General features: G+C 51.6%; 10 protein-coding genes across 10 annotated transcripts; 4 read left to right on the top strand and 6 right to left on the bottom strand.

Moving 5' to 3' along the window:
* Positions 1 to 20: 20 nt before the first annotated feature.
* VE01_03120 (uncharacterized protein) lies at positions 21 to 2,078 on the top strand (the record flags this gene model as incomplete). The annotated part of the gene is made up of 2 exons (XM_018272618.2): positions 21 to 336; positions 482 to 2,078. Exons 1-2 carry the CDS (start codon positions 254 to 256, stop codon positions 2,076 to 2,078), a joined length of 1,680 nt encoding a protein of 559 aa, XP_018132119.1. The 5' UTR covers positions 21 to 253.
* Positions 2,079 to 2,488: 410 nt separating this feature from the next.
* On the bottom strand, positions 2,489 to 4,784 carry VE01_03119 (uncharacterized protein; the record flags this gene model as incomplete). The annotated part of the gene is made up of 3 exons (XM_018272617.2): positions 4,021 to 4,784; positions 3,669 to 3,867; positions 2,489 to 3,608 (listed from the first exon to the last, which is right to left on the bottom strand). Exons 1-3 carry the CDS (start codon positions 4,292 to 4,294, stop codon positions 2,489 to 2,491), a joined length of 1,593 nt encoding a protein of 530 aa, XP_018131992.1. The 5' UTR covers positions 4,295 to 4,784.
* Positions 4,785 to 6,847: 2,063 nt separating this feature from the next.
* Positions 6,848 to 7,707, top strand: VE01_03118 (uncharacterized protein; the record flags this gene model as incomplete). Its single annotated transcript, XM_018272616.2, has 2 exons — positions 6,848 to 7,376; positions 7,557 to 7,707. The coding sequence occupies exons 1-2, from the start codon at positions 7,156 to 7,158 to the stop codon at positions 7,705 to 7,707; spliced, it is 372 nt and encodes a 123-aa protein (XP_018131991.1). The 5' UTR covers positions 6,848 to 7,155.
* Positions 7,708 to 7,988: 281 nt separating this feature from the next.
* Positions 7,989 to 9,239, bottom strand: VE01_03117 (uncharacterized protein; the record flags this gene model as incomplete). The annotated part of the gene is made up of 1 exon (XM_018272615.1): positions 7,989 to 9,239. One exon carries the CDS (start codon positions 9,237 to 9,239, stop codon positions 7,989 to 7,991), a length of 1,251 nt encoding a protein of 416 aa, XP_018131997.1.
* A 991-nt stretch (positions 9,240 to 10,230) lies between these two features.
* VE01_03116 (uncharacterized protein) lies at positions 10,231 to 11,108 on the bottom strand (the record flags this gene model as incomplete). Its single annotated transcript, XM_018272614.1, has 3 exons — positions 10,231 to 10,531; positions 10,705 to 10,917; positions 11,035 to 11,108. 3 exons carry the CDS (start codon positions 11,106 to 11,108, stop codon positions 10,231 to 10,233), a joined length of 588 nt encoding a protein of 195 aa, XP_018131996.1.
* Positions 11,109 to 11,733: 625 nt separating this feature from the next.
* Positions 11,734 to 14,553, top strand: VE01_03115 (uncharacterized protein; the record flags this gene model as incomplete). Its single annotated transcript, XM_018272613.1, has 6 exons — positions 11,734 to 12,028; positions 12,078 to 12,196; positions 12,246 to 12,739; positions 13,441 to 13,959; positions 14,006 to 14,500; positions 14,550 to 14,553. 6 exons carry the CDS (start codon positions 11,734 to 11,736, stop codon positions 14,551 to 14,553), a joined length of 1,926 nt encoding a protein of 641 aa, XP_018131999.1.
* A 795-nt stretch (positions 14,554 to 15,348) lies between these two features.
* Positions 15,349 to 17,910, bottom strand: VE01_03114 (uncharacterized protein). Its single transcript, XM_018272612.2, has one exon. The coding sequence runs from the start codon at positions 17,708 to 17,710 to the stop codon at positions 15,482 to 15,484; it is 2,229 nt and encodes a 742-aa protein (XP_018131998.1). The 5' UTR covers positions 17,711 to 17,910; the 3' UTR covers positions 15,349 to 15,481.
* Positions 17,911 to 18,080: 170 nt separating this feature from the next.
* VE01_03113 (uncharacterized protein) lies at positions 18,081 to 19,772 on the top strand. The gene is made up of 2 exons (XM_018272611.2): positions 18,081 to 19,181; positions 19,248 to 19,772. Exons 1-2 carry the CDS (start codon positions 18,910 to 18,912, stop codon positions 19,645 to 19,647), a joined length of 672 nt encoding a protein of 223 aa, XP_018131993.1. The 5' UTR covers positions 18,081 to 18,909; the 3' UTR covers positions 19,648 to 19,772.
* Positions 19,773 to 20,381: 609 nt separating this feature from the next.
* On the bottom strand, positions 20,382 to 23,487 carry VE01_03112 (uncharacterized protein). The gene is made up of 2 exons (XM_018272610.2): positions 22,133 to 23,487; positions 20,382 to 22,086 (listed from the first exon to the last, which is right to left on the bottom strand). The coding sequence occupies exons 1-2, from the start codon at positions 23,078 to 23,080 to the stop codon at positions 20,389 to 20,391; spliced, it is 2,646 nt and encodes an 881-aa protein (XP_018132138.2). The 5' UTR covers positions 23,081 to 23,487; the 3' UTR covers positions 20,382 to 20,388.
* Positions 23,488 to 24,082: 595 nt separating this feature from the next.
* Positions 24,083 to 25,584, bottom strand: VE01_03111 (uncharacterized protein). Its single transcript, XM_018272609.2, has 5 exons — positions 25,361 to 25,584; positions 25,206 to 25,310; positions 24,930 to 25,154; positions 24,735 to 24,877; positions 24,083 to 24,687 (listed from the first exon to the last, which is right to left on the bottom strand). The coding sequence occupies exons 1-5, from the start codon at positions 25,562 to 25,564 to the stop codon at positions 24,204 to 24,206; spliced, it is 1,161 nt and encodes a 386-aa protein (XP_018131995.1). The 5' UTR covers positions 25,565 to 25,584; the 3' UTR covers positions 24,083 to 24,203.
* Between the last annotated feature and the right edge of the window lie 422 nt (positions 25,585 to 26,006).

Below are 26,006 nucleotides of genomic sequence, written 5' to 3'. Positions count from 1 at the left end.
GGCCCTAGACTACAGCCTCCTGTGTCTTTACCTACAGTAGTATTACATACGTTCGGGGTGATGATATCCCAATCAGTCTGCTCTCTCATATACCGAGCATCTGGCAAAATGCTCCCCTTCTTCTCCTCTCCCGGTCTCTATATCACGACATGATTGCTTCGCTCGTACCCCCTTGTGCAGATATATGACCAACACACCTCTAGACGACAGCAGTCTCCCTGCAAACTGACATCCCGCTTGCGCGTCCACCACGATGCCTCGTAAACCGTCCCCCTCTACTACCAAGAGGCCGCGAGCTTCAAAACCAAAAGTCAAAACAGGCTGTCTAACCTGCAAGTACGCTCCCCCCAAATCCCCCATCCACACTTCCCCAACCCACTAAACCCTCCTTCGCCCTACCCTCCCCTATAAATCCCCTATAAATCCCAGCACCTATATACTACCCCCCTAACTAAATCATACAAGCTAACCCGCCCCGTAGGATCAGACACGTCAAATGCGATGAATCCAAACCGCACTGCACGCGCTGCCTCTCCACTGGCCGGGTGTGCGATGGGTACTCCCCTCCTCGCCTCCTAACCCACATTATCACCCACTCCCCTTCACATACCATCACTCACTTCCCCACCCCGCTCCCTTCCCCCGCCATCACCAACGCCCCAACCCCTCTTCTCCCCGGCACCCCCTCAGAGCAGGACTCCTTCCACACCTTCCGCACCCTCACCACCGCGCACCTCAGCGGGCTTTTCACATCCCCATTCTGGTCCCGCCACGTCCTGCAAGCGTCACTCCACGAACCCTCTATCTTTCACGCCGCTGTGGCGTTAGGCGCCTTACACAGCAACTCCATCCACACCAGAACTTGGGGGGACGGGGACGGGGACGGGGAGTTCGCGGTAAGGCAGTACGTCAAAGCAATCCGCGGCTTGACGAGGCCGGCGGGAGAGAGGAGGGTTGATGTTACCCTGATTGCGTGTCTCCTCTTCACCATTTTCGAATCCCTCCGCGGCTACCACGCAGCGGCGCTGACGCACTTGGATAATGGGGTGAACCTGCTCCTTGAACTACAGTCCCAGTCCCACTCCGACTCGCACTCGCACTCGCACTCCCCCTCCCACGCCAACAAACAGCGCCCAGCATACCCGAGTCTACCCTACACGCCCCTCCCCGCGCTGCGAGAACTAGTTATGAGGTTAGATACACAAGCGACACAACTCCTCCCCACGCGACGGACGCGTTTACGTCCTTTCTCCGCGCCGTGCACGGATTATGCGTTTACATCGTTGGAGGAGGCGAGGGCGAGGGGGGATGAGTTGTGGAATTACAGTCTTTACACCCTCCAGCCCTCCGCGTCATCCGCCTCCTCATCACCCCCCTCCTGCTCCTCCGCCAATAATGATGATTACTGCCTTTCGCCCCGCGGTCAAGCTCATCGACATACGTCTCGCATCTATTTAGCAGATCTCCAGGCCCGCTACTCTACTGCCCTCTCAACCTACCTCGCCACCCACCCCCCTCTCACACCTCGCGAGCGACAAGCAGGGATGTTATTAAAGCTCCACGACGCAGTCGCGACGCTCTCTCTGAGCCCCGCGTCACTTGCTGGTTGCGAAGAGGTGTGGAGTTCGTATACACCGCAGTTCGCGGGTATAGTTGCACTTGCACGGTCGATAATAGAGATGGAAGACGCGCTCGGAGATGACGAAACCGGGATAAGCGGGGGAAGAGGGGGGAAAGTGGGGATGGATACCGGTGTGTTGGGACCGTTATATCTCGTCGCGCTGAGGTGTCGCGATCCGGTGATTCGTTCGGAAGCGGTGCGGTTACTTGCGGGAGCGGAGGGGAGGAGAGAGGGGTTATGGGATAGTAACTTATTAGCTAGAGTGGCGGGGAGGGTGGTGGTTATTGAAGGGGTTGGTGGGGAAGGGAAGGGGAGGAAGAGGGTGGAGGATGTTGATCTCGTGTTTGATCCCGAGGAAGGGTGTAAGGCTGGTGTTCGGTTTTTGTTAGAGGACGGCATTGATGATAGGACTATCAGTAAGCAGGAGGAGGTGGGTGGGTGGGTGTTAGCTAGTTAATCAGTAGATAGGCCGAGAGCTTGTATGCGCTCAACTAAAGCAGATACCAAGACTATAACACTAGTCAATAACCGCATTGAAGAAGTAGGGTAGATGCCAAAAAAAAACAAATTACTACCCCCCCCTTTCTCGCTATCCCAGAAACAAAAAACCAACATCCTAGCCCAGATCATCCCTTTCACATAAACACCTAAACCTAAACCCGACGAGCCAAAAAAAAAATTGGAGAGTGAAAACGCCGGTTTAAAGAGGCGATAAATAAATTGGAAATAGATACACCTAAATCATGCTACTAAATGAATAGTCACATCCACATGAACCCCGCTATCTCGTTCATATTACACCCCTCCCCTCTCCCCGCTTTTCCCCTCCCCTCCCCTCCTCCCTGTTTCCCCCCCTACCTCATCACATCACCTCCCCGTCCCCCCCCCCTCCAACTCCCCAATCCCCCCAACCTCCCTAATCACCCCCTGCCCTCCCCCTCCCCCCCCTCCCCCCACTCCCCCTCCAACCACCGGTCCACTCCCCTCAACCTCAAAAGTCCCCTCATGCTGATCCCTCGGAAACGGCCCCCCCGCCATATTCGCACTCATCTCACTAAACCCCGGTCTAGGGGACGAATACCCATACGCGCCCGCTCCCACCGCCGTGCTCCCCGTCGCGGTACTATCTCGTACTCCCCCGGCACTGTTAATAACATCGTTTGTCTGCCCGGACACGGCTGTTGTGGTAGGGCTTGTGGGGTTGGGTGATCCATGGCTTTGGGGGACGGGGGAGTAGTAGGTCCCGGTGTTGGGGTCGAAGTATCCACCTGCCTGCTGGGGTGGTTGTTGGGGGTACTGTTGTTGTTGCATCTCCGGTGATACGGCATACTGCTGCTGCTGCTGCTGCATCTCCGGCCCACCATATTGTCCGGCGAACCCAGCTTGCGGGGCGGGGGGTCCGTAATAGGAATTCGTATTAGGGTTCAACGGGGGTTTATTCGCATCAGCGATATAAGCCGGTGGACCCTGTGGACCCTGCTGTTGTGGACCTGGCGCACCGCCCTGGGGTAGCGGGGCGACAGTGGGTGCAGACGCGGCAGACGCGGCAGCAGCGGCGCGCTTCCGGCGGAGAAGGAAGAAGATAAGGAGTCCTATTATCGCGAGGGCAGCGACCCCGCCAACGACACCGCCTACAATAGGACCAACAGGAGTTTTCTTACTCTTACTCGTAGAATGGTCACTCGAGCCATTCGCGCCACTATCCGTCCCCCCCGTCGGGTTCGCGCTGGAGTCGGAGGAGGAATCGCTAGTCGGCCCCAGCGCATCATTAAACCCGTTATTACCGTCGGTGAACGTGCTGCTGTGCGACGAGGCGGTCAACGAGGACGAGGAGATAGTGGTGGTGAACCAGGTTTTGTCGGTTTGGCCGCGGTAGGAGGTGTAGAGGGTTTGGGTGGTCGTGATGCGGTCGTTGTCGCAGAAGTAGTCGGCTACGCCGTTCATGGGCCAGGTGAGGGCTGCGCAGTAGGGGGCGGTGGATTCGGTGCTGTGGGGGGGTATGTTAGAAAAAAAAGTTGTAGGTGAGAAGGTGGGGAGGAGAGCAAACCATTTCAAAGTATAGGTATCATGCAAACACCCACTATCACAAAGCGTCCCATTCTTAATATCCGCCGCATCTAAACAATTCGTCCTGAACCCACACTGCTCAAAGGGCCCATCAATCGGACAGCAGCCGATATACCCATTCCCCCCTGCCGACGTGAACATAAAACACGTATCTGCCGTTCCGCAATGTAGTGGCGCGCCTGTGGTAGTCACACAAGTCAGCTTTCCCATTTCCCATCTCTCAATTCTCCCACTTCACTTCACACGCATATCCCAGCTCTCAATTTTCCCACTTCACACTCAAATCCCATGTGTCATCTCATCTCAGTCTTCTTGGTCAGGCTATTACTCACCAGGTCTCCCATCAAAATACCCACACGTAGCATCCGGCGCCGCATACGCCGTTATCGCCCCCGTCGAGCTCTCCGCACGTCTCCCAACTCCATGCTTGTTCAGCAGATCATACGGCGCGTCAGGCGCGAGAGTCGGTTTCGGAGGCTTGAAGCGTGGGACGATGGAGGGGAGGGGCGCGGCGGCGGGGGTGGCTTTGGGGGGTGTCCATTTGAATCCGTTGGTGGGGGTGAGGGTGGTGGCGAGGAGGAGGGTGAGGAGGGGGAGGTGGACCATTGTTGTGGTTGTGGTGGTGGTGGTGGTGAGGAAGAGAGAGGGAGGGCGCAAGGCTCTGGGTTGCCGAGTCCCTTGGGGTGCGAGGTGGTGTCAGAGGAGGCGGCGGTGGTGGTGGTCAAAATATCCAGAAACGGAAAGAATGAGGCAGCGACGACAATGATGGAAGAGGAGGAGGAGGAAGAGTGAGAGAGGAAGAAAAAGAATGAGGCTGTGACAGACGACAGCAGCGGCAGCACGGCAACGGCAACGAGGAGAGCCAAGAAAATTGGGGAAACGAGGGTGTGTGTTGAGCCAGAGTGAGGTGAGTGAGTTGTGGAGATTTAGGTTTCCCAGAGAGGAAAGGTGGGAGCAAACACAGGATAGTACAGCACAGCACAGCAATAAATAGCACAGCCCTGACAGCTGAAGTTAGTAGAAACCAAACTAACCCTAAGAAGAAGAGGAGGAAGTGGAGGGAAGAGGAGGAGGAGAGGAAGAGGGAGGAAGATGGTGGGAAAGGCTGGGAAAGATGGGATTAACAAGTACTCACCTATAGCTAACAAGAGTATCATCTACAACCCCCCGTCCCTAATCTCACCACCCACCCCCATCAAGCATCATGTACCCTCTACATCCGGCAGTACATGAACCTAGCTCTGATCCCCAAGCTTGATTGGAGTTCCCGCTTGATTGTAGAGCTCCTCCCGTATAAACAGAGCAAAAACAAGAGAGTCTTGGCAGCTGGCAGCTTCAAGTTTATAAGTGGAACTGTCTGACAGGTGTACGGGAGAATTAAAGCCCGATCCCACATTGTGCCCAGGGAGTGCCCATAGAGTGACAGTCTGGATTGGCCAGGTTAGGGGCTGTCAGTATCAGGGGTCCTAGGGGTTAGGGTGCTGGTGTTGTGATTGGATCGGTAAGAGTGTCATGGCGCGGGATTGTTTAGCGTGCTTACCCTTTTTTAACCTTCTTAGGACTTGTTTGGGCGTAGGGTGGATGTTAGCGTAAGGTGTGTTCGTGTGTGTGGGGTGCGGCTGAAGTGAGAGGGAGAGGGCGTGGGAGGAGAGAGGTTGATGGGGTGGGAAGAGAGAGGTTGATGGACAGGGAAGACGGACAGACAGTGATGGAGAGGGAGAGGGAGGACTGGCAGGGCGTGTAAGGGGTGTGGGATTAGTGCTATGCTGTCTTCGTGTAGAAGAGAGGGAGAGGGAGTAGGAGGGGGTGAGATTAGCGCTGTGGTGTGTTCGTGCATGTAGGGGTGCGGCTGAAGGATGAGAGAGAGAGAGGAGACAGGGGTGGGAAAGAGCAAGGCAGTAAGGCAGTAAGGCAGAGTCTCGATCAAGTACACCTTGGCTAATATTCGGCATGTTGGTCCCACACCCTGACCATGTTCTTGTGCTTGTCTTTTGACTGTCACCTCTCATATCCGCAGCATATCAACCCTACAAACACACCCATCGACACTCACACACAGTCTACACACAGTCTACAAACACCCCCATCAACCATCATCACACCCATCTACAGTGCAGTACTCTACACACCCCTCCCCAAATCAACTCACCCCCATCCATCCTCACTTACTCCCCGACCTCGCCCTCGCACCCCTACAAAACATCTCAGCCAACCAATAGCATCCCCCCCTCCCTGATAACGATCGGCATCTGTACGGGCAACTACTCTACTCTACTCTACTCTAGGGCACAGTCAAAGGCCCCAGACCAGACCGAATGAAGTACCCCTGTCATTCCTCCGCCGTATCTCGCATTTCGCAATGCTTGTATATGTCTTGTCTGTCTCTCACCTAAGAAGCTTCTATGTACCCCGAACTCCGTACTCCCTTCTGCCATGTGTTTACCATTCACTACACATACCATACTCCCATCACCACCTATAAACTATATATATCTCACCGTCCCCCCCTCTCGTGTCCATCCACCACATTATCGAACTCGTGCATACACACTACTAACACTATTAACTGCCAGCGCGCCACCAACACACCGTCACCACACACACCCCAACCCCCGGAGTCCATTCCCCCGTCACCCCCCAGCAGCCGATCACCCAAGGCTGATCCGCCTTACGAGCCCCCTTGCCGCACACCCGGGGCTCTCGTAGTGCTTACCCCACGTGACTTCATCTTAAATCACATGTTTGAAGTCACGTTTAAAATCATGTGAACATGGTTTGTATCACGTGACATCGATTGGTTGTGTGTTATACCACGTAATGAACAGCACGTGATGGGTGCTGCTTTACCTTGACAGCCTTCCATTCTAACTTCTCTACCCCCCACAAGGCTGTGATCGATCACCGGTAGGCAGTGAAATGCAATCCTTCAATCCCCACTATCCCCATCCCTATTCCCGAGGACTTGACCGATCCGCAGGCATCGCGGAACAGACGGCGAGGACGGCTTCCCTTAAACGCCATGTGATGGCTGGTGTTTCCCCATAAAAAAGGGTGATCGGGCGATGATCGGTGCCGTGATGGGTTTGGGGGGGGTGTACGCGAGGCTGGGCAAGGCTGGTGGACGTCATTGCGGGTTACTGGCGAGGCTGTGGGGGAATCCTTCGGCGACGGTGGGGGGGATGGATGGATGGGTGAAGTGGAGGATGGATTGATGGGTTTAAGAGGGTTTATAAATGGAATGAAATTCTGCTTGAGGATGGGGACAATAAGTCAGTCAAGTCAATCAAGTCAATCAATAGGTTGAGAGTTGAAAACTATAAAACCTACTGTTTAAGAGGTATATACACAACCAATATTTATCTCTAGAAATCCCTCCAGACAGACGGCATACATAACCAGCACCCGAGAAAACACACCTTCGATTAAACGGGACTTTTTATTTGTATACACTAGATCCTAACACCAACATGTGTTTCGGTCTCCGAAGCAGCGGCGCCAAAGCCGACATCCAAAACGGCACAGACATCGACATTCCCGCGAGGAAGATCTCAAGCCCCCAACCCCAGCAGAACCTCAACGGCGATGGGTCCGAGATGTCGATGATGTCTGGGAAACCCGAGAAGGTCGAGAAGGCAGAGAAGCCGAAGAAGAAGAAGTGGAATGATGATGAGTATGGTGATTCTGTTAGGTGAGGATTCTTCAATTTCTCTTTGTCTTTCCGTTTGCCCTTTGTCTTTCTATTTCTCTTCGTCGTTCTATTTCACATTCCCCATTTCCCATTCCCCGCCCTCCCCAATACCCACCCAGGCCAAGAAGAACATGACGGAGAAAACGGACGAAATGGAAAAGCTAATATGGAAACACATAGCCTCGCGCTAGCAGCAAAAACTAGAGCGAGGATAAAGGAACTCTACCCTAATGGGATTCCGGAGGGGGAACAGGATGCGATTTCGAGGACGCAGATGAGTAGTGGGCCGATGGGGGGGCCGTATGGGGGGGGGGCTATGATGGGGTTGTAGATTTGGATGGGGGGCGGGGGTTATATTATAGATTGGGGTGGGTAGGTGGTTTAGACGGGGAGGGAGGGGGGTAGAGTGTATACAGATTCATTTTAAGGGAAGCGATTTTGTCTGGCTGGATAGGCTATAGATGGGAGGAAATAGAATTTTGATCATTTCGTTATATACGTTATAAGGTCCGTAATATACTGCGAGAGGGATATATATAATCTGATCATTTCGTTATAAATTAATATAAACCCCCCTGGTAATAATATAAAATAGATATATAACGAGGCTTATTACTTGCTCTTACTGATATCATGTAAACACTGAATCGACTGGTCCGTTTCCGTGCTCGAAGTTAGGTTATACCCATTCACCCTAATCATAACCCTCCACTCCTTCTCAATCAACGGATTCGCAATCCTCAAATTCGTGTCCCCCTCCACCGCCTCAACCAGTTCAAACCCGCATCCCACAACACTCGGTAGAATTTCATTGACATAGTCTAGCGGAGCCACATTTCTCCTAGTGTGAGTGGGCCAGTGCTTGCCACTACGGCGTCTGTACTTGTAGCAATTCGACATCCAGCCACTCACTACACCAAAGGTACTCTGGTTAGCATCGACAAAGTACTGGTTAGCGACATCGTCGTAGCCCGTGCAGGGATACGCAGCAGTCTTTCCTGGCAGCGTCGCGAGCGCCGCGATCGATAACTGTCCCCAACTGAGACTGCGCCGCCCCGTCGTCTTCTTCGACGCCTTCAGGGGCGGCGCTACCCCCGTTTTCGATGGCGTGGGTGTCTTTTCAGTCCCGCTTTCCCACATTGTTGATGGCGGTGGAGGGGGCTGATCATATCCATATCCATTCTCTCTCGGCCAAACAGCGCTTCTCTGGCGCGCCTTTACCGCTCTGTGCTTTCTGTATTGGCCGATCCAACACCAGAATATACCGTATGTGAGGAATCCAAAAACGACGTCAGCGAGGACGGTGAGGACTATATAGGCAAACTTTTTCAAATGATCGCGTCTAGCGCTTCTGAACATGTCTTTCTTGCAGATTTCCCCCACAGCCTTTAGGCACGCTGCCGGGTATCTATCCTTCCAATTCCACATCACGTTTCCGTCGCATATGACCCCCGTGACGTTGACCTCTGCAGTCCTGGCACAGGCGTCGTAGGCGTAGTTGGGGTTATTACAGTTTCTACAGCCGTGGTAGCAGGCATCGTAGACAGTGGTTCGGGCTATATGCATCCAGTGCTTGTAATCTCTAGAATTCATAGCACCACGAGAGGTTTCGATGCTGCGTTGGACGTCACGGGCGAGTGCGTATGTGCTTCCTCCGGTGATGGCACAGCCTATGAGGATTGCAAGGCGGATTGAGAGGATTTTCAGGGTAAGGTCGGGGCGGGATCGGCGTGGTGTTGGGGAGGTGGGTGGTATTTGGATTTCTTCGTCTTGTTTTCTGATACGCTCGAGCGGGAATGATGGGGTGGGGTCGGACACATATAGGGAATATCCATCATCTGGCCGAGGAGTAGGTTTGGTCATGGTGCCGGTTTAATATGCGCTTTTCGGGCGCGGATTAAATTGACGAGTATGAAAGGAGTATAACTCTAGCCGAAATAAATAAATGGAAGTAGAAAGAGGCTCTAAATCGAACCGAGGATGGGGCTTTATAGTTTTTGCCTGTGGTCAGTTCATCATCGGATGGTATTTGGCTAGCTCACATACGATTCTCAGTTGCCTCATGTTCGCCCTCATAGAATGGGGAACAAATGCGGGGTTGGTGTGGGCTTAATAGTTTAGCAAACTAACTAATAAGTTAATAACAACGGCCTTCATCTAGCTCCTCATTCTTATACCGTGGTAATAATACGAAATACATGTAATGAGGCTTATTTATGGCTTTTTCTAATATCATGTAAGAACTAAATCGACTAGTCTGTTTCCCCGTTTGAAGTTAAGTTATACCCATCCACTTTATTCAATACCCATCAGTCACTCTTAATTAAGGGGTTCACAATCTGCAGATTCATATCCTATCCTAAGTTCCTAACCATCGTTATTTTCCTTCTTGAGTTCCTAGCCATCGTTCTTTCCTTTCTAAATTCCTAGCCATCGCCCCTTCCTTCCTAAATTCCTAGCCATCGCTCCTTCCTTCTTGAATTCCCATCCATCGTTCTTGCCCTCCTACAGTTCTTAACATCTTAAGAGGCCCCTAAACTCTAAACATAATCATGTATTTATTCTTATTACTAGAAGACAACTAAGATTCGTCTAATACAAATCAAAAACATTAAAATCTAAACAAAAAGCAACAGTTAAGAAAGGGATACAGAAAAAAATGAGACAGCGTCGTAAAAATTATACACTTGCGCATGCATTCATCATGCTTCGCCTCCTCTATAGCATGAGTTAATTTAAAACCGCATCCAACAACGCTCGGTAAAACGTCGTTGACCCAGTCTAGTAGATTCATATTTGTTTTAGTGTGGCGCCTGCTATGGTAGCAGTTCGACATCCGGCCATGAACCATGAACTACACCAATGGAGGTTCGGTTGACGTCGACAAAGTACTGGCTGACGATGGGGTCGTAGCCGGTGTTGGGGTAGCTGCATCATTTACGAGTGTTTCAAGGGATAACTGGTCCAAACTAGGACTACGCGGTGCCATCTTCTTTGGTGCCTTTGGCGGTGGTGATACCTTCTTTTGCAATGGCGTAGTTGTATTTCCAGTCCTAGTTCCTGACGTCGTCGGCAGCGGTGGAGGGGGTCGATAACAAGGAATCCTTTGCGGCTGGATGGCGAGGTTCTGGCGTGCCTTCTCCAGCTTTTTATGCCTGCGTTCGTCAACACTACACGGGAAGATACGACATGCGAGTAATCCGCATAGGGCGCCACCAGGTACAATGAAAATCATCATAATAAGCAAATTCAAGTGCTCCTGTCTCTCGGTCCCGAACGCCTCCTCTTATATATCTCCGCCACAGCCTCCAGACACGGAACCGGGTACCTATCCCTCTGATCCCACAGCAAGTTCGCATCACAGACGACGCCAGTGACGTTGAGCGCTGCCGTCTTAGCGCAGGCTTCAGAGGCGCAGCTCGGGCTGGCATCGCACCCGTTGTAACAGGCGTCGTAGACTTTGGTGCGGGCTGCTTCCACCCAGCGCTCGCGGTCGCCGGGGTTCACAGGGCCGCCAGCGTTGGTGATGCCGCGTTGGACCCTAAGGGCAAGTGCACAGGTGGTGCCTCCGATGATGGCTCAACCTAGGAAGACGGCGAAGAGGATAGGGAATATTTCGAGTCTTCGCTCCCGACGAGCTTGGCGTATAGCTGGAGACTCGGTTGGGACTTGGGTCTCTTCATCATTTTTTCCGATGTTGGTGAGAGGGATCGATGGAGCCGATGTGGCCATGGTGCCAGTTTGATATGTGGTTTCAGGTGCGGGTAAACGTTCAGATAAGAGAGGAGTACAGGAGTATAGTTTACTTAAAAATGGAGGAAAAGGGTAGAAAGCGGCACTGAAACGAACCAACGATGGGCTTTATATTTTTTACCTGTGGTCAGCCCATTGTCGGTCGATATGGTTAACTTACGATGCTCAGCTGCATCGCCTTCTCCATCACAGAATATGGGGAACAAACATGGGGAAGTGTGGGGTTGTGTGGGGTTGTTAGTGTAGTAAGTCACTGCTAAAGTTAATAATGCCGCCGTTCATCTAGCTCCTCATTCTTACCATGGAATATGTATAACTTCACAACTACTCCTTATAGCGTTTGTATGGGCAGAACGTTGTATTATCCAATAACATGCTTAGGCATACGGACTAAGAGGATTAGTACCGTTACACTAAATTTCGAGTGTGAAGGTACACAACTCTAATATTTATAGCGGCAATCTAGTCTTGACGTCACACGATATCATCGTCATTTATCACACACTACAGAACAATTTGTCTACACAAAATTCAAACTACCACAAGCCAAACAACTCCGACACGCTATCCGCAATGTTCCCTCGCCCCTCTCAACCCCCGCACAATGCTCTGGTTCACGAAACGACGACATAAACCTCCATCAACCGAGGAATCCCTTCATGCGGTCGCTCCAACACGCGGGTTCCTCGAACACGCGTCCTCGCGAATCGTAGAGGCCCCCACGCAGGTCCTCTACACCGACCCTAACTTTGCGGCACCACCGCCACTTAACTACTCCCTTCGAACACGCAAATGGAGCCTTGCTATTTTCTGGTTTTTGATCTTCCTCGATTGTATTTGTATGCCTCTCGCGTTGTATTTCGGGCTGTGGTATGGGACACACTTGTCGCATAATGCAGGTGAGTTTTGTTATTGTGGGGATGGGGATAAGAACTAATATGTAGGCAGTTTTCAGTATCAGTACAGGAGCTATAGGGATAGTCTCCGTCATCGAGTATTTCATCCGCTTCCGCCGATTATGGAAAAAAGGTTCCACCTGCCGTGTCATCGGCGCACGACGGTGGTATGTGAGTACCCCCCCACCCCTCTACTCTACAGCCACCTAATCCCACCCAGCTTGACTGGTTCCACTGGAACCTCTCGCTCGCCTGGATCGCTGTCATGATCGAGCTCATCATTGGCACCATCCCCCGCGAACCCCCCATCCGCCTCCTCGCCATGCCCGTCCCCAGCATGGTCTTCGCCTTCGGCCTCGAGCTTGCCCTCGTCGATGGCCTCCGCCTCCTCGGCATCCCCACTCCCGTTCGCATATCCTCTGTCCCTGCCGGCGTTCCTCTGCGCCCGGGCGTCTACAGTTTTATCGAAGACGTATGCGCCGTTGATGGCTCGGGGGGTACCGAGTTCCGCCAGCGTCTGAATTTAAGGTATATGGCGAGTAAGCCGTTTCGGAAGATGTTGCATCGCTTAACGCTGTTTTGGGCGACGGGCGCGCTGGCGATTGCGACGGCGTCGACGGCAATGATTTTTACGCTGTCGAGGAATGCCGCGTATGTTATTGGGTGGACGGTGCCGTTTGGGTGGGCGGCGGTGTGGACGCTGATTACGACGAAGTGGGTGCAAAAAAGCTTGGAGATTGAGAATAAGGTGTGGAGAGAGGAGAAGGAGCATCGGGGTTTAGGTGGTGTATGAAAGGCGGAGGCGTCTCAGGGGCTATAGCTCAGAGGCACGACCTGATGGTTGGTATGAAGGTTCCCCGGATGTTTCTGGCCGCTAACAATAAAACAAAGGATTGATGGCTCGACTCTTGAAATCAATGAGAGAACGAAATATACGATGTATGAATATTTTTGTTGGGATATCTGAGATAAAACCACGAGAACCTAGAGGGTTACTCGTGCCGCCCAAAAGTCTCAGATGGGATGGTTATGATATGATAATTGATGCCAGTATTTAAGCATATGGAAAATATCTTTTTGGCTGTCTTGAAGCAACCCGTTCAGAAAATTATAATCCTAAATAATAGCATTTATTTCACTTACAGTTTCTTTAAAGTAGTGCTGTTTTACATGTCTCCTCATAATTTTGGGTGTCACTTATATTATCATTTTCACACAATAACGGAAAAACTCATAAATTTTAATAGGCATTAAAACCTCAAATTTAACAACTTTATCTGATAGGGAGTATTTATTACCTTTATAGCAAACCACAGCTTGGTTAGGGATGTTTCGAACTAGTGCGCTTTTACAAAGATTAAATATTATCTGTGTAGACTACAGCTCGAAGCTCAAATCCAACTAATGTAGTTTAGCACAAAACCAAAATACGATCACGTGCTCACGCGCCACCACATCGCGGTTTGTCCACGTCAAGTCGTCGGCACAGTCGCAGCCGCGATAGCAGATCACGCCCTCCGGCGCAGCAAAGGAAACCTCGCTCCCGGCAATACTACTCTCGATGCCTCCATGACTGACCTCTCGTCCATTCTCCCCGCCTTTCCTACAGCGCCATATGCCCATCTCCTCCCCTCACTTGAGAGGCAGAGCGTCAGCACAACTGATCTCCTAACCCTTGACCCCGCCGCCCTCGCCAAGCGCGCAAATATACCCGTCGAAGATGTCACGCGACTCTGCACCGACGTCCTCAAGGCTATCCAGCGTGATCTCGGCCTCACAGGCGACGACTTAGAGACGTCGCACTCCTCGCTCCGAGGTAGGGGGAACGAGATTTCGAAGAAGTGGGATGCGATCAGCACCCTCGATCCAAACCTTGATAGTCTCCTGAGCGGTGGCTTCCCTGCAGGATATATCACCGAGGTAACCGGCGAAAGGTAGCACCCCACCCCCATGAATTCAAGCCATAACTAACCCCAACAGCGGCTCTGGCAAAACCCAGCTCCTTCTCCTCCTCCTACTCACCGTGCAACTCCCATCCCCTCACGGCCTCAACCGCTCCGCAATATACATCACCACCGAATCCTCCCTCCCCACCACCCGCCTCGCCCAGCTCCGCGCTGCACACCCCATCCTCGCAGACACCTCCCTCTCGCGCGTCCTCACCATCCCCGCCCGCGACCTCGAGACACAAGACCACATCCTACGGTTCCAGCTCCCCCTCGCCATCCGCCGCCATAACGTCGGGCTGGTAGTCATCGACTCTGTCGCCGCAAACTTTCGTGCCGAGTTCGAGCGCGGCGACGGGGGGGGGGCGGCGCATGGCGCGAATATGGCGCGCCGGACGGCGGAGCTAGTGGGGCTAGGTGCGTTGCTAAGGGGCATTGCGAGGAGTGAGAGCGTTGCGGTGGTGGTGTCAAATCAAGTTGCTGATCGTTTCGCACCGTTGAGTGTGGGGGAGGGTCCTCCGCGGGGCTCGTGGGCAGAGAGTCAGGGGCGCAGAGAGAGGTTGACGCTGGATGGGCAGATGAGGTTTTTTACGGGGTGGGGGGATGGGGAAGATTGGGAGAAGGTGGGTGGGATGAAGACGCCGAGTTTGGGGTTGGTGTGGACGAATCAGTTGGCGTGTCGGGTCGCGGTTGGAAGGGGGGGAGGGAGGAGATGGTTGAAGGTGGTTTTTTCTGCGTGGGGACCGGGAGGGAGGGAGGAAGTGGAGATCTGGGAGGGGGGAGTGAGGGTAGTTGGGGAGAAAAGGGGAGAGACAGCGGTGATAGTGAATGAAAGGATTGATTAGATCAGTGGATGCGGCTGAATCCGCCTTGATTGAGTTCATGTCGCTCCTCCTATCTTGTATCCGTCATGGTACCGTGCCTACGATTGGATGCGAAGTGAGCACAATCAGGCTGTGAAGCGATGCTCTCGCGTCGGCTAAACAGAATCCGTACAGCCAGCCGTTTGAGCTGCGGAACATGGACAAACTGCCGAGATGGCAATCGCGAAATACATGCCTCACCTGTAAATGGGCACTAGGGCTGTCTACGTATTATAGTGTAGCCGTCCTTGCCATCTTTACCATCCTGCCGCTTTGCTTTTACAATCCTTTTACAACAAAGTATGACACCACCCAGTCATACGTACCTATCGAATAGGTCACTCATACCTTCGGACTCACTTTAATTTCGCTGAAACAAAGTAATTTAGCGGAAGCCGTAGGACTCGATATACGTCTGCATCCACTGCTTTAGTAGGTCATGGGCTGGCTAACTTTTTAAAACATGCGGCCGAACCGAGCATACGACTCATTCCAACATCAACTGACTTATTTCACATGCATATAGATTCTACCGTCCGTCTAGCTAGCATTAACCTGGCCCCCGAGAAACTCTGTATACATGTTTTGTTCTGCAGTGCAGGATAGGTTAAATATATCGTCTACAATACAATTGCAAGGTGATCAAACTAGGCGCGACGCTCATCTTCAGAGTCTTCTTCCATTGCCGCACTCAGAATATTCCTTACTTCTACAGTGTCCTCAAGAAAGCCTAGAAGAATTTCCGCCGCATCGTCTTGGGGTAACACTGATATACGGTCTTTGAGGAAAAGGGGTCCTTCATAAGGTTTTCTGGCTATTCTCTCCCCAACTTGCTGTATGCGGCGATCGATAACGTCATGAGCCACCTCAGCTCCCATGGCATCCAAAAAATCTTTTAGCCCTACTGCCTCAAGTTCTTTCGGGCCTGGCGATATTAGACGAGGCTGATTGACTACGATAGGTTGCTGGAGCGCACGGATAAACGCGTATCGGATGCAGTGGCATGCATATGGGGCTCGCAGGGCGCGAGAAGAACTGTGGGTTTCCAGCGACACTATGACTGTCCAGCCCTTGGGGTCTAAGTCGCGCATCTGTGCCCAGCGCCGACGATATGGGTTGTTGCTATTTTTGCCTTGAGGCATAGATTCAGGAACAGAAAAGCTTTCAGCAAGAATTGGGCTGATCTCGGCTGCAGTTTCTGGGTCGTCATTAAGAAACGATGGGGCGCTAGAGAAGCTGAAGAGATTCAGTGGCTGAATTGTATATTCGTCCGTTGATGTTAGTAGTGATTGTATATAGATTAAGAAGCCGGCGGCAAAGCGCTCTGGCTTAAGGAGTGCATCGCCTAAGTGGACGTAGATACGATCCTTCGTTTCATACATTTGGTCTAATACGAGAATTTGCTGAACGGGAAAGATGTCAAGGGGTGCCACCTGGACCCCATTAGCTGTCGGGGAACTTGGGAGCCAGGACCTCATACGTTGGGCAGCTGAATAGGCGCCCGCAAACATGACAGTTGTGCGTTGTAATATCTGAGGATAGGTTGCCAGCTCCACAAACAGCTGCTCGCTTAGCGCATCACTGTCCCGGATAGGACTTTGAAGGAAGTAGAGCTTACGAAGCCTCTCAACTTGTGATAGTGCGTGGGCAAGCTGGGCTGGCTTGCCTTGAACTCTGTCGATACAAATACTGATGGACGTGACCTTAGCCATGTTAGGCGCACTGAGGATAGCCGAAATAGCCTCCACAGGAAGATTGCTTAGTTGTTCCAAGCTGAGATGCTCCCCGTCAAGAAACGCCATTGTAATAAGCCGATTAGACGAGTGCATGGTGAGAAGCCGAGCTGGGTCTTGCAACAAGGCACGAGAAAATATCTCCTGGAAGTGAGGCATGGTGCGAACCTGTTTTAAAATGGATATATCAGGCTCTTTTAACTCTAAAACACGTTGTATTAGGTTTGTGGTAGCCTGGTATTGGTCCAATACGGATTTATTGGCATCGAGTAGTATGCCTAGTAACATTTCAATGTCTTCCTCTATACTGGGCGGCCAGACAAGATCCATGGCAGACACATTAATCAGAGGCACCTTGGCTATTAGCCTGTCGATATTATTCGTTGTCGAAGAGGTATGGTCGAACTCGGTCATATACTCAGTTGCAGACATGGCACGTCGGGGCCGCACCTCATCCATGACCCTGAGCGTGCCACGTACGAAGTGGAAGCCAATACCATCATAATCTGGTGGGTGATTTTCGTGATTTCGTGACCCAATGAAGGTCATAGGTCCCACCCTAAAGCCGACAATACCATAGCTAATGGCATCTAAGTTGGTAATATCAATGACCACCATTCCCCATTCAATGCTTGTGTCGCGATATACCGTGCCAAGTGGTTCCGGAAATGCTGGACGCGCGAGCTCTTGCTCGGTGTCAAAAGCGACGCCCTGAAGAAGACAAGCCGAGATGAAGGGAAACTCGCGCACACTGGTATGGTACCAGCTTCTTCTGCGACCGCTGGGATTGAAATCCCTGCGGTTGAAGTCCGGTAGCTCCACCAGCTCTGGGCTGTACTCGCGGTTGCCATCTCTCACATAATATCCAGAAGCGAGAGTAAGCTCGGCGCGGATGGCGCGGTGGTTTGCTTGGTCTGAGAAGATAGTAATGACGCGATGACATGCCGCAGTGAGAGGGTATCCTCGTAGCACTGTCTCGTCCTCATTGCTATTGTCGACTAGGCTCGAGACAACGGCAACAGGACGGTGGCGGCCGCCGATCTGTGCTACGGCAAAAAACGCCCATGAGTAAGGTTCCGTTGGGTCTCCCAATATAGGCCCTCCGACAGGCCTCCAATATGGCTTGAATGGTGTCCGCGACATGGCCTGACGGGGCGACGCGCAACGCAAATGTTCGACGTAAGTTTAAGTAGCCATAAAGTGTTAACTGATTTTTTGATTCATTTTAGGGTCTATGTAGTAAGTATATGGAGATGAGTTTGCTGTTGCCTTTCTTCATAGCGAAACCAAGCTCAAGGCACCAACTTCCGAATTCGGCGGGCCACATCACGTTCGCTCGTGTTGTAAACCAGACCGCTTATCGTACGCGATACTGGAAACGCCGTGGCGTATGTAACGCTTCATATTATAATTTATGTCAGTATGTACTGAGAAGGCAATTCGAATATTCCCATATGTTATAGATGAAGACGGCAGCTTCGAGAATTATGGCTATGGGGTTGGGTGCAGAAGGGTTAGAAAGTGTGCGGCAAGTTACCCATGTAAAACAAGCGACCAATTGCAAGATCTATTTGTGAGATATATTTGTGATATACTGCTCTTTCAGCAACTACGGCAACCTCCTTGCCATCACATCATTGAATAGAATATGCTAATAACTTATCCTAAATTCTACATCTTTATATCACACAGTACCCCACCTTCCTACCGCCTTGCGAGCCACTGAAAAGAAGACTCGGGAAGACGCACAAGGCCCCACCCGATCAACCTGATACTTTCCTCATTCATGCGTGTTAAAGCAACACACCAAACCCAATCTCATCACCATTCGTCCATATCGGCACTACGGCACGGGGCTGGTTTACACGACTAAACTTCCAACATTTATCCTATTATCCGCTAGATCACGACTAGAAGTTTCTTGGATTCCTCAGTTCTCGGCATCAGCCTCCTTCAGGGGCGGATCTCCAACGTCATCCTTCCCTATTGGCGTGTTTCAGGGGAGTTGGGGTAGCTGACGTATATAGATTGCACCCCCTCCACCCCGCATATTAAATAGAGGCAGTCCGGTAGTGATGATCGGCACTGGTCACGCCCGATGCAACATAAACGGACTACCGGCAGACAATGGATAAATCGAGTCCTCTTTACTTCGTGGGGAGCCAGCCCCGGCAAGGGTAGATTAGGCCTCATGCCTTTTAGGCAATTGAGCCAGCTTGAATGGAGACAATCGTGATGCAGCAAGATGTATATAAGGAAAGGAAAGCCCGCTCAATTGAGGGAGGCATCACCAACAGCATCCTCTAGCAAACCAACACTACCAAGCAATTAGAATCTTCAAAATGGTCTCCTTCTCCTCCCTCATTCTTGCCTCCTCGGCCGTCGCTGGAGTCATCTCCTCGGTCATCCCGGACAAGCGCAGCGGCCTACCTATGACTGCCCGCAGCACGCCAAGCTCCACCGGAACCCATGATGGCTTCTATTATTCCTTCTGGACCGATGGCGCCGGCGATGTGACCTACACCAACAAGGCTGGTGGTGAATACAGTGTCACCTGGTCAGGCAATGCCGGCAACTTTGTCGGTGGAAAGGGATGGAACCCAGGAAGCGCAAGGTAAGTCCGAAGAAGAACCTCTTCTCGCAACCTACCGTCAGACAAATAAGCTAATCCGCACCATAGGACCATCAGCTACTCCGGAAGCTTCAACCCTAACGGCAACGGTTATCTCTCCGTCTACGGCTGGACCAAGAGCCCCCTGATCGAGTACTACATCGTCGAGAGCTACGGCTCATACGACCCCTCCTCCGCCGCAACCTTGAAGGGCACGGTCACCACCGACGGTGGAACCTACGACATCCTTGAGACAACCCGCACCAACCAGCCATCCATTGAAGGTACCTCTACCTTCCAGCAGTACTGGTCCGTCCGCCAGAGCCACCGCACCAGCGGTAGCGTGAACACCGCTGCTCACTTCAATGCATGGGCTGCGCTCGGCATGAACCTGGGTTCGCACGACTACCAGATTGTTGCCAGTGAGGGTTACCAGAGCAGCGGATCTGCTGACATCACTGTTAGCTAGAGTGTCTATGAGCATGCCACAGGGTAGCTGGTGGAATGGCATCACTGATTGCCCTTGAGTGTCGGGTGACGAAACATGGGCGGGATGAATGGGGCTATCTTCTTGTAGTTAACTTTGAACCGTACATATAAATATGTTTATGAAACTCAAGGCGTGCAGTGGCTGATAGAAAGATGAGGGAAGCCATGGATCTAGATCAGGTTCAAACTGCTAATATCGCTCGTCCCACGTCATGTTTCTTTCCAGGATAACTTACCCGCCACCACCGCGTATTAACAGCAGAACCATGAAGGTCAGCTTCTCTCATAAATAGAAGCTTTATACCCCTCCAATGTTACCCACCCACTATTGCGCCACTATGCATTACCCGCCCTTATTAAATATCAATGCTCCCCAGAAAACCCTCGGAACCTTCCGCCAAGAACGCATAAATCCAATGTATATCACACACACACGTACGCTCAGGGGTCGGTATTTTAGCCTAAACCGCACATATGAGATGGGCGCCGCCACGGCACTATGGGTATAGATTGAGGCGCGGGCTTGGAAACTTGTTTTGACGTCGCGACATTGAGTGTGGGCTGACCTGCGAGGGGTCAGATGGAGAGCGTGAGATGGACATGTCGGGTTGGATGATCGATAGTTGGCTATACGTCCCTTATGGTCAGTTGTGTAGAGGTTTTCACGAGTGGGCATTGTCAATATACTATATATTTATCCAATCCATATGTACACTCTGAACTACTTCGACGCCGTAATAACGTGCTTCCCATCATCGAGCTGCACTGTAACGTGGCCATCCTTGTACTTCGGATTAAATGCCCTCCTTCCCACCGCATACACCAGCTTCGAATTTACAGCTACCATCACCTTCTCACTGCTCACCGGCACCGAGACGGTCCCCTTCGTGCCCTTTGGCACCGTAACCGTAATCTGGAACTGTGAATTCGCATTCTCCGTCGTCCAATCCACCACCAACGGCCCATGAGGCGTGTCCACCTGCCCCTTCGCCCACGTAATCCCCCCTACAAGCATCGGCTTGACGGTCCATTCCGTGAACGCTGGTGCCGTCGGCAAGATCCCCAACACGTAGTTAGACATCAGAGGCACGATGCCTGTGCTCCAGCCATGCGTCGCGCTCGTGAACCCCGCCTCATACATCGAGCCATCTGTCCCAATACCCTCCCAGAACGTGCTCTTCGGGTCGTGCGTCGCCATCCACCCGTACAGGCGCTTGATCTCCTCGATGGCAGAGTCGCCTGCTCCGGAGGCAAAACGCGCTTGTAGCTCAAAGTATGAGATGAAAGCGTACACGCGCTTGGAGAAACCGCCGCCGATGACATCTGAGTCGAAGAAAGGGTTGCCGTAGGGCAGGGCGAGGGAGGCCCAGTACTTGAGGGCTGAAGCTGATCGAGTGCTGTCGGCAATTCCATTCAAGACCGCGAGACCGTTACCATCTTGGCCGTGATTGGTCGTTTTCGAGGAGTCGAAATAGGCGCCAACGCTGGCGTCCCAAAGATGGGCGTTGATAGCGTCGGAGACGGTTTGGGCACGCTCCGTCCAGCGCTTGGCGTCATCGGGGTGGTTATAAAAGGTTGCGATGCTGGCGGCATTTCTGAGTGCTTGGACATAGAGTGCGTTGTAGTACGTGATCAAGCCATGGCGGTTGAGGAAGGCATAGTCTCCATATGGCGAGTCATCTGGTTTGTTGATGAGGCCTGTGGCGCTGTCTGTCATGGAGGGGTAAAAGTTGTCCAGCACCTTTAAAATTGTTGGATAGTACTTTGCTGCGTAAGCATCGCTTGATGTGTATACGATCAGATCGTAGGTACAGGTCACCCAGTGGAGGGGGTAATCCAATAGCTGTAGCTGGTAGTTGTTGATAGATGCTGGAGGGATCCAGCCGTCGCTCCTTTGGTGATCCGCCAAATCTGCTAAAACGTTCTCAGCTGCAATGCTAAAGTTATGCGTGAGATACAACGTTCTGGCGGCGACAGCTAAATCTCCAACATAGGGATCACGGTCACGCTTGGCCCCGTCGAAAAGCACCTCCTTGCCAACAAGGGTGGGACTTCCGGCATTCCTTGGCTCTGTGTCTTCAAGTCGGAATGTATCAGTGCAAAGATCGTTAGTATAAACCGCGGCGTACCAAAATTCGTTCAGTGCAGCATCAGAGCACTCAAAATTGCCGGAGTAGGTGTCTTCTGTCCCTAGATACGCTGAGAATGCAAGGGAGACTGAATCGATAGACACGGATCCAGAAGCCTCGGTATTTGGAGCATCGGCAGCAAGCGCGTCAAGGTAGATTTTAACATATCTGAAGCCGTGCAAGCCATCAGCGCATACTTTCGTGCCATCCTCACACCCGTGATTATCAGTCCAAGTGTATGGATCAGACTTGACAGCAATCTGGTCCGAACCAGGTGTAATGGTATCCCCCTAAACGGTCAGTACAGCATGCTTCAAAGTGGGCTCCCAAACTAACATTGTTCGACCGCGAGAAATCGCTTAGGTCCGATAAGTATTGTGTTGTCTCTGAAAATGCCAATCGTATGCCCGGGTTGTTGGTCGATGCGCCAGCAAATTTGATAGAGAGCTTTCCAACGACTACTTTCCCAAAGTCAAGAACAACCGCAGGGGCCAATTGTCCAGCAACTATACCAGGCCAGACTTCTGCAATCCTCGTGTATTCTCCCTGGCCAGTCGCCTGAGCTTGAGTTACGGTAATACGGATCCCTTTCGCATTAACGGGCGCAGCGAATGGGACCTGGATCAAGACTGCGGCATTGTCGCTGACAGTGGCAACTGCGCCCCATGAGCCACCCTGAAGAGCCTCTACTGTAAATTTCACTGGAACGCCGTCCGAGCTTGACAGAATTGTTATGCCGGATAGAGTAGTCGCAGTTGGTATTGTCAGTGTTAAGATATCAGGATAAGCACCGACTGTGTCGTCGTTCCAGAAGGTCGCTTCGTTTCCATCAATAGCATTGCTAGGGTTATACGTCCGCGTCTGGCCGTTATTTTGATTTTCCGGGTGAAAGCTAGAAGCGTCTGCTGTCGTTCCCGCTGGCCATGAAGGTGGAGCTACTGGGGCGGCTCTCTTCAGCGTTGTCACATCACCACCACTAGTGAGCAAGGCACTTGGGTTGGTAACATCGCCAACGGTGCGGTCTTCTAGGATCGCTGAAGGTAGAACGGTGAGACTCTGAGGTGATATAATATATTGGGCCCACGAAGGCGACTGCTGTCCTTGAATATACGGCACGGCGTTTATCAGCAGAAGGAGGGCAAGAGCCCACCAGCGTCGGAGGGCAATTTGCGCCATCGCTTTTCGAAAGAGTTTGCGGTTTTGGCCTTCAACTCTCTTTACGGGATCCTCATCCTTTATCAATTGGTATCCCACAGGGATGTTCACGTGAGATTTTAAGTCCATGTCACAACCCTCGGGTTATTGGAGCGCGATATGAGCTACAAGAGGCACCGGCACGCTCATGGCCCACTCCGCGGTCACAAAGGCGGGCTTACTCGGCGTTATTGGCAGGCATTGAGAGGCCGCATGGTCTGTGAAATTGCGGTGTCAGCAACACTTTCGCGCAAGTTGCCAAGAATAACTTTGAGCTCCTTCCAAAGTAAGATTACCGTAAGCTCAATCCGATCCTTCGAGCTTCAAATGCTTCGGGTGGCTCGGTCTATGACTTCGCGACGGCGCATACTTCGACGGCACTGAGTTGCGGGGAACCTTGAATCATACTGTCTCGGCGCCGATAGAAGCATCGGTGCTATCTCCTGTTGTGGCCCATTTATACCCGCCTGAGCCTAGAGCGTTGGTTTAGGCGTACACTAGCAAATAGCTTGGCTCCAGTGTGGGGTATTGACATGTCTTGGCGGCCCCGCTCCGCTGTCAACTATCTCGAGATCTTAGGTCAGCAACGAGTACGAATAGACAGAATGACTCCAGAGACAGGAGAGTACCCGTAATACCCATAATACATATTACATATGAGTTGGCAGTAACACAGACAAATACAAAAAAGAATTTACCGTGGTGAAGGAAGTACAGGTTCCATAATTTCGAGGCTGCTGGCCGCTTCCGAGACAAGTATCACAGGTCATCAAGGCCAAGTCTTTCAAAAGTGGACTGTCGCCGATGATAAATTCCACGTGATAGATAGCAGTCATATCATCTTTCTATTCTGAAAGGGAAAACATGGCGGGTGTTTCATGTGTTCTTATAACAATGGGAGTCTACCTGGGCTTGAAGCCCCTTGTAGACCAGAAGTCCCTTACAGAGTCAGCTTCGAGTTGATCACATATCAAAACTATATAGCGTTGAACTTTCGGGTGTGCACGCGGCCTCCTTGCAACTGCACGTCGGACATACAACATTGTCTCGCAGGAGGCAAGGATTTTGTAAACATACGGTGTGTATCCATTCCGCCCTCTTCCTCTATAAATCTCTGTTTATAATAACGCTGCGCTAATACATTCCATACGCCGACCCCTAATCAATAGTAGGTTTTTATAAATTAAACAACACAGCACAACATTGCCTAATTTCAGGCATCGGACACAGGCCGATCTGCCGTCCGCGGGGTCTGCATCCCACTCTGTCTCTCAAACTCCACTACCCACTCCGTATCCTTCGTAATAATCATCTGCTTACTATCATGACTGTCAATACTATTCTTCTCTCCCCGCGTAACGCATGTGAGGTTCCCCGGCTTATCCCACATCTCTCCACGCGCCTCTCCCTTTTTTGTTCCGAGAGATCGTCCAGCTTTTGTCAACGATTCCAGCGGTGTGCGTGGGTTGCTACCTCCTGAGCCTGTCCCGGTCGAGGACTTCGGCTTTGCAGGCGCGCCATAGTGTGTGTTGAGAGATGACATGAATGGCCGCAGACAAGGGATCGTGGCAGAGATGATGGCATAGCTTGTTTCGATCTGGGCGCAGACTGATGCGAGGACGCCAGTAAGAGTTGGGTCGGACGAGGAGAATTCGATGTTGAGATAGTATAGCCTGAGTGCTGCGGGGGCAAGTATTCTATGTCTGGTTAGATATTGAGTTTGAAGGCGAGTGATAGAACTCACGGGAGTCGCAGCGCAAAAGCGAGGACGACGACAATCTTCTTTCCGAGCGGCACTTGGAGATCTTGAACCAAATAAATAGAGTTTCCTACGAGGGATAATTCCGTAATGATGTCAAACGCAAGCACCACTTGCCAGCGGACCAACTTGGCTGTAGTCAGCATAAATATAGTAATGAGACTTCAGTTATAATCTCACCAAGTCAGAGCAATGCTCGTTGATGAAAACCCAGGGGCGCGAAACATCACAGCGGAGGGCAACGATGAATATAGATATGGCACCAAGTATGGCAGCGGCGAGCAAGATCGCTCTCGACATCCAATTATGGCGCTTGTCTGATGAAAGTCTAAATAACAAAAGAGCCACAGAGAATTTTGTGAACCAGAGGGTGATAATATAAAGAAGATCGCTTGCGTATGACGCCTGAATCAGTGAGACCAAGTCGAGCTATCCAAGTCTCACGGGTAGACGCACCTTCTGTAACTCTATGATGCCGCTCGCCGAGATATTTCCTATGGTTTTGCCATAACCTTTGGAAACTTCCACAAAAACAAGACTTGATTGTATTATCGAAAATACCTAGTTACTATCAGCTTCAATTTCAATCTTTTGCCGCCATATATGCCTACCATAGCAGCCGCAATGGCGGTGTCGTCGCGCTCATAAGCATGGCGAATTTGGAGCCGGATATACAATCGAATTAGAATAGATACGAGAGCAAACACCATGCCCAAGGCAGTGATAATCAAGATTACCCCGCCTTGGTTGGTGGGCGATATCACCGTCAGCGGCGGCGACTGCCCTGGCGCAAGGACTGGGGCGGTTGAAGCCATCAAGAGAGCCGTACGCGACGGAGACCAGTACAGAGAGGCATCGACGAACAAGTCCAAGTATATCAATCGTCAAGCCCCTGGTAGATCTACTGGACCGGTCAACGGGATGCACATCATATCTTAGGGATCTACGATGATTTGCACCTTAACAGAGAAGGTGGGAACCTGCGCTTGCCCGATGAAAATCACCTCCTTGGGCCAGCAGTGGGTGTCTCAGAGTACGATTGGTGATTAACTCTGTTGGATCCGTCCTGTCGTGCCACACCAAACGCTCCCACAATCAAAGACCAAAGACCGGACAACCGGGGGATGCGTGCTACGGAAGTTGGTGTATTATGGACACCACATGCTCGTCCCACCTCATACAGGGCAAACTGGTCACTCGGTCGGCAATAGGGGCTGAGTTTGCACGACCTCCAAGAGCTGATTTAGTCACAAAAGC

The sequence above is a fragment of the Pseudogymnoascus verrucosus genome (genome assembly GCF_001662655.1).
Source record: "Pseudogymnoascus verrucosus strain UAMH 10579 unplaced genomic scaffold scaffold_12, whole genome shotgun sequence".
NCBI lineage: Eukaryota > Fungi > Ascomycota > Leotiomycetes > Thelebolales > Thelebolaceae > Pseudogymnoascus > Pseudogymnoascus verrucosus.
This window is presented reverse-complemented; position numbering and strand designations above follow the sequence as displayed.